At 40.6% G+C, this 11,331-nt stretch overlaps 1 protein-coding gene across 1 annotated transcript in view; it reads left to right on the forward strand.

Annotated features, from left to right (window-relative positions):
* The window catches only part of Lrguk (leucine rich repeats and guanylate kinase domain containing), a 106,196-nt gene that overhangs the window by 91,597 nt on the left and 3,268 nt on the right, over positions 1-11,331 (forward strand). The window contains exons 17-18 of the mRNA XM_028768441.1: positions 7,852-7,940; positions 9,775-9,900. Coding sequence (XP_028624274.1) covers positions 7,852-7,940; positions 9,775-9,900 — 215 coding nt within the window. The remainder of the gene's footprint in view (positions 1-7,851; positions 7,941-9,774; positions 9,901-11,331) is intronic.

Consider the following 11,331-nt stretch of genomic DNA (forward strand, 5'->3'; position numbering starts at 1 on the left):
CTCATCCACAGAAAATGGAAAGAAATCTTAAAGGAAAAGGGGCTCTTGGTGCTGGAATTACAGATGGTAGTGATCTGCCATGTTGGGCTGGGAACCAAATCCAGGGCTTCTACAAAGCAGCAACTGTTCCTAACCACCCCCGCCCCAGGCCATCTTCGCTCCCTAAAATATGTTTTGACTAGGATCTAAAAGTTAAAAGGTTAATGATAAATCTGATAAAAAGATGTATACTGCCTCTACATAGGAAAACATAAAAATATTATTTAGAAAAAAAAGAAGTCACATTTATGAATTATAAGAATTGCCACTGCGCACACGTCAGCTCTCTTCAAATCTAGATAGAATGTGAGCCAGTCAAAGATTCCCACAGCTCTTTGTGAAATTAATTTTAATATTTGTATGGAAATGCTAGCACTATCTCAGAGACAAAACTGTGCATGCATGGGACTGACCTGTGACAAGTGTGGGACTGACCTGTGACAAGTGTGGCAGGAAGAAGATGTGATCTTTGCTAGAATTAGCTGCTTACAAATGAGGGTTTACAGTTACCACTAGTCCTACACCACACACAAAACCTGAGGGGTTTGCAATCCGTGTAATCTACATAATCTCATAAATGTGCAAATCAAAACAATACTTCTAAAAGATAATTTAAGAGAGATTCTTATGACCATGACATTGTGAATAAGTTCTTAAATATAAACACAAACAATGCTAACTAAAACAAAATGTGGAAACACTAAATTACATTAAAATTAAGAACTTCTGGGCAGGGGAGATGGCCACTGACCATGAGAACCAGAGTTCAATCCCTGGAACCTTTATGGCTGAAGGAGAGAACTGATCCCTGAAAGTTGTTCTCTGAGCTCTGCACATAACCTGAGGCACGCAGGCATATTTACTAAATAAATAAACAAATATAATAAAATTTAAATTAAGAACTTCTGTTAATAAAAGTGGCATTAAACTTTAAAAAGGCAAAACATACCAAGATACTTGTGATGTGTAAGTGACAGAATATTTGTACTCACAATACATAAAGAGCTCTTACTGGTTACTAAGGACAAAACATGTAATACACAGAAAGCCTACAAAAGACCCCAAAAAAGCAAAAAACAAATAAACAAACAAACAAACAAAAACAAACTCAGGTGACCAGTGATGTTATGGCAGGTGTATATGACCACAAGACAATGCAGGTTATAATCATATTGAGGTGCTTACAGGAATAAACTAAAAGTAGTACATTATAAAACAGACTTTTAATACATGACAGTGAAATCTCTTACATGGCAACAGATGAGAGGTTAAAACAGTGTACGAAGACAGAAGCTGGACATACTTACTGACGTTGAACATATATGTGCCCTATGCCTCAGGTAAGACACTCCTGACATATACTCAGTAGAAAGGAAAGGCATACACACCACAACAGGAGTGCAGGACCATTTACAATAGCATCAGTCACAGTGCTAAACTGGAAATCCAAATGTGCAAAATGTCAAATGTAGAATGAATTATGTACAGTAATGTAAACAAACATACTTTGATTTAAGCGTATTTGAATGACATTGACTTTTGTACTTTTAACCTACATCAGGATTCAAATCATCTCACCTTTGGTCAGCAATGATCTTTTCTAGTTGACCTTCTGGAAAGGGAGTCTTTGATAGCGGCTTTGCCGTTTGGCATAGCGAGCTAGTTCGTGCTCTTGTATGTTACCTGCCACAGACCTATTGTCAAATGTCAAATGACCCCCATAGGCTGTGTGAACACCTTCAGGAGGTAAAGCCTTGTTGAAGGGAGTGGGTGCAGGCCTTGAGATGTACAGCCTGGCCCCACTTCCTTTCATTCTCTACCTCCTGAGTGTGGATGCGATGTGACCACCTAGCCCCTACTCCTGCCACCATGCCTTCTCTGCCTGAAGTCATATCTTTCCCTGCCATGATGAACTATGTCCCTCTGGACACATAAGCCCAAATAAACACTTTTCTTTCTTAACTTGCTCTGTGTCTGGGAATCCTGTCACAGTAACAGAAAAGTAACAGAGACAACTCAGGGCTGTTTTTACAGTAAGCAGTCTGGTTTCCTTAAGTGAGAGGTTATAGTTCGTCGACATATTGTGGTCAGTAGGGACGCCCATCGCTATTGGGGTGGCCATTACTTCTGGGACTCTTTAGGGGAAAGGACACTAGGAACCAACCCCAGGGCCTTGCTCATGCTAGGCGAGTTTCTACCACTGAGCCATAGTCTCTGCCCTCTGGTCCTTTTCCCTGGCTAGATAAAATATTCCATGAGTTCAACCTGATATTTCTAATTAAAATTCAAAGCCTCGTGAGTTTTGCTTTTTCTATTACACTTTTATCTTTCTTACACACTAAGAATCCTTCCCAAAGGCTTCTCAGAAACCTAGGCAATGATAGGATTATGATAGCCCATTAAATTACTCTTCTGCCCTATCCCACATCATGAGAACAGCCTCTGAATAACAATACTAATACAATCAGCCCGTTATGAAAACTGAAATGTGCTTTTTAAATGTAATTTTCTTTTTTTTCTCTCTTTTTTTTAATTAATTCTTTGAGAATTTCATAGAAACCATTTTGATCGCATTCACCCTCCCTCAACTTCTCCCTGCTCTATCCCCCCTTCCCTCCCTCCCTAACTGATTCTGAGTCCTCTGTTGATTTTTCAAACCCCATTAAGTACAGTTTGTGCTGCCCATGAATTCTTGGATGTGTGGTCTTCAGTGGATGTGTGGTCAACCCACCACTGAGTCTTCCCCCTTAATGGCTCTTCTTCCTCTCAGGCTGTCAACAGCCAGCATCCTCTCAGCTAGTGGCGGATCATTCTTTCTCATGTTCTACCACGTTGTTTAAGGCTGCGTGACAGCTACACGTAGTCTGTACTTTGTATTACTTCTGAAATATTCATATACTTGAGATCATTAGACTATGGCTCAGTATCCACTTGTATGAATTTATTCTGTGTACAGAGAAAGCTCTTGAAACAATTTTCTGAGTTGTTCTAGCCTGCTACCTGTCCATTCCACTTTAGGCATTGGATTCAGATCGTAATATTCCTTATTCCTGTCACGTGTGCTTAGCGTTTGTATGTTGAGGCTCCACACCTGAAATATCTGTTCTTTTCTCCCAGATCCTTTGAGCCCTTTCTTTCAGATTTTCAGGGTTTTTTCTCCACTTTCCAGTTCTCTTAATCCATTAATTCTCTCTCTGTCTCTGTGTCTCTGTGTGTGTGTGTGTGTGTGTGTCTGTCTGTCTGTCTGTCTGTCTGAATCTGTCTCTGTCTCTTATTATTGTATTTCTTCTGATTTAGTTATTTCTGCAGTAATCTTTACCCTTGTATTTCTAGTTCATTCTTGAGTTCTGCCACTCCATTTGTAGGCTTTTAATTATAATTTATTTGTTCCTTGATGCCTTGTGTTTTTTACTTATGTCTTTGTGTTTACTTTGAAACAGCAGATTACAGATTTTATCTGTTTTATATGAAAGCTTTGTCTGAAGGGCTGGTGTTAGCCTTTATTTTTTTTCTCTCTCAGGATATCCGCATATGAAATTTAACTAGATACCTTCTGTTGCCCATCTACATGAAATTAATTTTCTCAGAGTTTATGAAGTGACTGACCATGGTGCCTTCAAATAACCCTAAAATTGATGGTATCTCCCTCCTGAGATCTCCTGGCAGTGTCCACTACCTGAGTTCCACCTTAGTTTAGACCTTCTCTTTTTTTTCTGTTGACTTTTTCCTATTAAATTTGTATTCTCTGCAGCTGCTCTTGGTGTGTGTGGTGGTTGGAGTGGGTTGTCCCCATATCTGCAGGCATCTGAAATCTGAATATTTGATCCTCACTTGAATCCCTCTGTGAGTCTTCCTCCCTCCCTCCCTCTCTCCCTCCCTTTCTCTCTCCCTCCCTCCTCCTCTGCTGTGCTGTTCTCCTCATACGGACCCTCTGGAACCACAAGCCCCAAGTGAACCCTTCCATTGGTAATGGTGTTCCATTACAGCAACAGAAAAATAACTATAACACAGTGTGGAAGCTGTCCTCAAGAAAGAACCCCAATGAGGCAGCTTCCAATTTTAGTTCATTCAGTTCCTTTAGCTTACTGTGGAGGTCCATCCTGACCCACTGGTAGAGTGGGGATGCCCCTCCTGGCTTTTAACTATGGGCTTGAGGGGATTTTGGCTCCTGGTTTTCTTGTTGAATTTTTGATTTTACTAATTGGTGTCTATGTTTTTATTTTTTGGCAGTTTCATATAAGCATAATACGAATTTTAACAGTTTCCACCATCCCCCATTTCTCCCCCTCACCCCTCACTCCTTCCCACTAAAGCCTTTCTTTTTCCTAACAAGTCCATCCCCCCTTCCACCTGTACGCTGTGTGTGAGGCCCACTGAGTGTAATTAGAGTTGCCAGTGTGAATGCAGTAGGAAGTTATAGCTGCTATGTATTTTTATGGGAAGGCCGTGGGAGATGCAAAAGTTATTTTGGGACCCAGAGTGGGGAGCAGTTAGCTCAGAGATTGAGCACTGTCTAGCCTGTGCACCTGAGATTCTATTCCCAACACCTCAACGTGAAAGGAAAAATACAACCCTTGTCGATACACCATTGAGAGGAGTTATCTTCCCAGCTATGACATAGTTTAGATCAAGCATCAAATTATTATTATAATAAAATGAATATAAGAGAAATTGCAGCAATAAATGTTTGAGCATAATGTGATTCAGGGCAAAGGCATAATGAATTCATATGGCATCGAATAATAACGAAAAGAAGTCAGCAAGATGGCTCAGTGGGCAAGTGCACTTGCTACACAAGCTCAGGGACTGAGTTCAATCTCAGGAACTCTTGGAAATATGGAAGGAGAGACAATTGGCTGGGACTCAGACCAGTGCATTGCTCAGCTCTCGACAGCAAAACTTCTTGCAGTAGCTGGAAATGCAGAGACCCACAACTGACAACATGCAGAGAGACTTTGGAACACTCAGTCCTAAGTGGGATGTCTTCATCAACCCTTCTCCTCAAGGCTCAGGGATCTATATAGAAGAAAGGCTGGAAAATTGTGAACCAGAAGTGGTAGATGACCAAAAGAAATAGCTTCTTCCAGACACAACAGGACTGGTGAACGTACAAAACCATAGACACCGTGACAGCACACACAAGACTCACGCAGGTTCAAACAGACAAAATCCCAGTACAAAGAAAGGTCCGTAACCAAGATGCTCTTTGCAACTGATAGCTGCTGGGAGCATTGCTGGGTATAACTGAGAGCATTGCTGGGTGTATCAAGCACACTCCAGGGCAGGCCCCACGCCCACAAGTAATTGGCCAACATAAAATGAATGCCATGTTTTTTTTAATGAGTCTCCTTTTGTGTTTTTGTATTTTTCTGTCTTATTGTTGCTTTGATTTTCATTTTTTGAGGTACTTTGAGAGAGAAAAAGTTAAAAACCATGAAGTCAGATGAGTAAGGAGGTGGACAGAACTGGGAGTTAAAGGAGGGCAGAGAATATGATCAAAACATATAAGAAAACCTTTTGAATAAAAAACATGGAAAAAGAGCAACAATTGCACAAAGTCTTACAACTTACACACACTGTGACACACCCTGTCCCCTCCCATAGCATATGCAAATGTAACAGTATTAATTTAAAAAGAAAGAGAACAGAAGTAACTCTAAAAACAAAATATTCCCAGAGTTGGCTAGTGTGTACGTATTCTCTTTCAGTGTGAAGCCATTAGATGCATCTGTGGAGTTAGATTTCCCTCTGTGGAGTTTGAATGGGGCTTCTTCATCTTATCACAGCCTCCTCCAGCTCTCAAGACACATTCTCTTCTCCCGAGGCCTCTCTAAGAGACCAGAGCGCAGGGCCAGAGAAAGAGGGAGGGGGAAATGGTCTTGGTAGACAAGTCCATCTGAGAGCCTGTGTCTAGTGAGCTCATGATAGCTCCCGTGAGCCAGGCTCTAAAAATAATTTTAAATTCAAACACTTAACCTCAACTGTTTTTCAAGATAGGAGCACTTGACAGCAAGTTTTACCCCAGACAGTTTTACAAAGGGAAACATCATCCACACTGCCGTATAGAAAAGAAAATTATTGAGTCTCGGCTTTGTGCTGTGCACAGGGCATGCAGTCGTGATGTAGTGACCCAAGAGATATCTAGTGTCTGGGATGTGCCTTCTTTTGCAGAGATGCTGAGTGTGCCAGTTATGATATTAGGACAGAGCAGAGCCACTCCTACAGGTACATGCTTTTAATAAAAAGTGAGAATCACACCAGTGTCATCCTCAAAAAATTTAATCTTAAAAGTAAAATTTTCCCCAAAGATGTTAAAACACTCTACACCATGCCAGTTCCCGAGACTTACCGTAATTTACTCTGGGTTGTACCTTGGCATGCTTGACATTGAAACATTCGACACCAGTTCCCAAGGTTTACTGTAATTAACTGTGGCTTGTACCCTGGCATGCTCATTTACCGCTGTTCCCTCTCAGCTTTACATGAAAACAACCTACACTGGAGTCTGGGCATGAAACAGAAAATCAAAGCACCTAGGCTTATTTCAGACGAAGTCATTGCAAGCAGTGACTAATGTACTTCAAATCCACTTGCTGTTAAAGTACATGCTGTAACATGCCTCTTCTTAAATAACAGTCTTTTATGCAAAACAAATAAGCACTTGCTAAGTCTTCCTTAGTAAAGTAAGAATTTTATATCTGGGGGCTTCAAGTGGGGTGACCCAGTATTTGAACAGTTTCTAAACGGGTCAACATTCCATTGGAGGATCTGATTATAAACACCTGTAGTGGTTGTAAAAACTGTATGCTTTTCTTTCTCCCCATCTCTCTTTTAGCCCTATGTTTTTCCATGTCCATTTTTTGCCAGAATCATGAGCCTTTTTTTAAAATGTCTTTTATATTCCTATATTGCCACCCAGTGTTTTTTAAGTATTTATAGTGATAACAATGATGAAATGCAGAAGAAAGAAGTCTCATTTTCACTGTTTCCAGACCATTCTTAATTATGTTAAATACATTTGTTCAATCATTTACTTCCTGTGAGAAGATGAAAGTCAACTCTACCCTGTGCCCTTCAGAAGTCTATAATCTCGTAAGAATGATTTCAAATCAAAGTCAAGTCCTGGCATGATAACACATATCTGTTTTCATAGTATTAGGAGGCAAAGGCAGCAGCAGTCACTGCAAATCTGGTCCACATGGTGAGCTCCAAGCCAGCCAGGACCAGACAGCAAGACCTTGTCTCACACAAGCACAAAACATGTGATCGTGAAATACCATTCAAAACTATGGTATTATGGGCTTGGATGGGGCTCAGTTGCAGAGAGCTTGCCTAGCATGCAGAGATAGCCTGGCTTTGATCCCTAGCACTGCAGGACCTGGGCATGGTGGCAACATCTGTAATCCCAGCACTGAGAGATGGAAGAAGGAGGATCAGAAGTTCAAGGCCATCTTTGACTATGTAGTGAGTTGTTTGAGTGTAGGCTAAGATACATGGGATCAAACCTGTCTCTGAATAAATAAGTAAAAAGTAAAATTACAAAGCAAAGACCTTGATATTACTATTTGTCAAATAAAATTTCCAAATTAAATTTTAGTGTCTGTGAAGTATTTGGCTTATTTATAAAATTTGTTTTTATCTTTCCACTAAATAATTGCTGATTGTTTTCTATGCATTTCTTCCCTGCCTCCCACCCCTGCCCCTTCTGCCTCATGTACTTGGAAACCTCTGGTAAGGAGAAAAATGGTTATAGCTATTTTGATCATCTGACATCTTTTCCACATTAATTTTCTGATCATGTATCTTGCCTAGGAAAGAGAGTCTCTCCAAAGGCAGCATGAGACAGCCCGGCAGGCCCTCATGGGGAAGACGCCCCGTGATCACACGCTCCTGTTTCAAAGGTAGTGATTTATTACACTGGTTGATGCCTGGACGATCTTGGATTGATGTTCCAGTGTCTATGTGTACCAAATGAACCCTCAATCATCAGTATAAGCAGAGATCTCTGCACTCAAATGGATGCTTGTGGTCCAGTATCAAACTCTGTCTCAAAGTTGTAGATCTTCATTTAGATTTTGTTTTAAAAGGCGTGGCATGCCTATAGCTACTAGAAATTGGTGGTTTTGCTGACTGATAGAAAAATGGCATTTCTAGTAGTGTCCGAGTGTAAGTATTGGCCTGGACCATGGCTGTTCTTGCCTGAAGGTTAATTATATCCTGTTGAGTTCCCTGTGCTTGTCTGTCACCACCACCCAAACAATGGGAGTTATCTGAGGGGGTCACTTGTTCAGTGTCTCCTTTCCACACTAGGCCATAAGTCCCAGAAGCATGAGGACCAGGGCATCCTTATCAATCTATGAACTTTTGGTCCTGTGTATAAAATGTTTTACTTAGTGCCTACCACATAGTAAGAGCATCATAGGTATTATTGGCTGTAACAGTTAGTGTTTTATTAGTTACTATGTATGAAAAAGCACACTGAGCCTTTTTAAGTTTAACTCAAAATAACCAGATCATGAGATGGCTATATATTTCTTGTTATTTTCTTATTAATGTCATGGGTTTTAGTCTTCTGAATTCTCCCTTCTATGTGACCTTTTAGAATATTTGAGTAATGACCATGTCCTGGCCTTTTGGCTGGAATCAAGTGTGGAATGTTTGAGTAATGGAGAAAGTCCCAGGTTTTAGAAAGTTGCTAAGATCAATAACCAAATCTCAAGTACAGCATTCAAAAAAATCTTTTTAGTAATGTTATGAATGTAAATACCCAGGAAGCTGAGTCTTAAAAGCCATTTGAAGTTTTTTTCTTCAGTATCAATATTGCCTCTCTTGTCTGTGATACGTGTTGGGAATCTTTAGTCAGTATACATGATATTAGATTTGTGTCTATTTGCTGTAGCATCAACGAAAGTGTAATCACTTTTTTCCACATTACATTATCTTTGGGTGGTTCTGATTCAAAATGTAAGATTGTATGACATATGCGAAGTTCTGGGGGGGGGTTGGGCAGGTGGTAGCTGGAAGATGGCATCCCCCACTGCATCTGAAGCTACAGCCTAAGTGAGCACTGAGCAGCAGATATGCCTCTTCCAACCCATGATCAGAGGACCTAAGCAGTTTAAAATATGAGTTCCAAATGGACTTCCACAGGTCAGTGGATGCAGTGGACTTCTGTGCATTTCTGTTTAGTTGGTTGCTGTGTACATAGCATCCCTAGCAAGGCTGAAGTGAGTGCACAGGGTCTGGTCATGGTCAGTGATTGTTTTTTCTTGCAAGGCATACACATCTACACATCCGAATAGAGGAAAGGTAGTATTTCATAACTAGTATTTAATTCAGAGTATAATATTAGAGTTTTTAGAAATCTTTTATTTGTGGACCATTTCAAAGAATTAGATCATAAACAAGATAGGGAAATATCCATTGTAGTTTTTCTAGCAATTAGTATATTGCTATATGGTTAGACCTACATGGACACGGGTTATAATGGAGTGTATACGCAGTTCTCCAGAGAGGGAATTTGCCAGTGTCAGTGGTTAGACGGATGAGGACTGTTTCCAGTACATGTGTGTTTCATCTTCAGGTTAGGCTGCAGTGATGCCGCCGTGCAAGGCAAGTCCTGAAGTGAGCAATTCTCTTTTACTGAAATGTGTAGTTCTGTAGAAACAATGGTCAATATTAAGATTTTGCCTGTATGTATATGTGATAGCACTATAGGATTCTTTCTGTTTTCAGGGGACCAGTACCAATACCTACTGTCAGTGGCCACCAGTATTTTGCAACAATAGATGAACTACAGAAAACGTTTGAGCTCTGTGAAGATCACCTTAAAACCCACTTTGGACCATACCCTGAAACAAGGTTAGTCGGACTGAACAGTTATTTTCTACAGGTTTGTTAAAATCATGGTTTTCACTTGTAAGCTTTGGAGAAATTCTGAAACCTGTCACTAGGATCTGTGAGGAACAGGCTTTATAGAGAGCACATGGGCACCTTCTTCGTATTGAGGGGGAGGGACACATGAAGGCAGAGCACATGGAGATATTCCATCCAGCAGCAGATAAAACAAGAACCCGACAGTATCCTTTCTGGTGGAGGAGAGGGTGACAGGCCTCCAGTCTCACTGTGCTGTGATTCAGCTGTGATCTTGACTCCTGGCTTACCTTTGTCCCAGTCCAGTATTTAATGAAGTTTTCTTGGTTTCCACTGATTCTGACAGCATCCAGTAGCTTTTCAACATCCTCCTCCTTAATATAGACGTGAGGCAGATCTGTACCTGTAATTTGCAACCAATGTCTCTGATTAGTGCATTATCGACTGATGGCTGGCATTTAAAAGGCCATTTCAAGGTCCCAGTGTTCTAATATGTCAAAAGGCAGTACAAAAGCCGCATATAACCAGTTGTTTAAAATTTTATTTAGAGTGAGCTGGGGAGGTGGCTTAGGGGGTAAAGTGCTTGCTACACAAGCATGAGGACCTGAATTTGGATCCCCAGAAGCCAAAATTGGGCACAGCAGTACACACCTTTAATCCTACAACTGAGAAGACACAGAAAGAGGATCCCTGGGGCTTGCTGGCCAAGCCATCTTGCTGAGTAAGTCTGGTGAGAGACCCTTGTCTCAAAAAAATAAGAATTGAATAAATAATTCACTAAATAAATACATTTGAAGAAGATGCCCAGTGTCAGCATCAATCTCTGGCCTCCACATGCACACACACACACACACACACATACACACACACACACACACACGTATATATACTATACCACACACATACACACACAAAAACATAATCACACAAGGTTTTGTTTTGTTTTTTTAAATGTCACTAGTCACTAAGGGCTGGCAAGGTGGTTCATATCTGACTTCCACGCATGCTCCGTGGCTCATGTGTGCCTGCACATGTGCTCTCTCTCACGCATAGTATAAAAAAATGAATTTGAATGTTCCTAACATGTTGGAGACATTGAAAAATATAAATGAGAAGGCAAAAATAATTTACTTATAAATGTTTAATATTAATGAAGAAGTCACACAAAGTATCTTGAAACATACTGAAGCCCTTAACGAAAAAGTGAGCAAAAGTTGTACACTGTTTACAAGCAAGGTGGGTTTGGGACTAATGAATACAAAAGAGAAAGAGTGTTTGAGCTGGCTTGTAATTGGAGAACAGTTTCAGTTAACAGAGCACCTCCTGCTTGGTGTATTAGCAAAGACTCTTATTGCTTAAAGTGGGGAGGAAGGAGGGAGGGAGAAAAGAAGGGAGGGATGGGGGGAGAGAGAGAGGGGG

The sequence above is a fragment of the Grammomys surdaster genome, unplaced genomic scaffold (genome assembly GCF_004785775.1).
Source record: "Grammomys surdaster isolate TR1022 unplaced genomic scaffold, NIH_TR_1.0 186, whole genome shotgun sequence".
NCBI classification, from domain to species: domain Eukaryota; kingdom Metazoa; phylum Chordata; class Mammalia; order Rodentia; family Muridae; genus Grammomys; species Grammomys surdaster.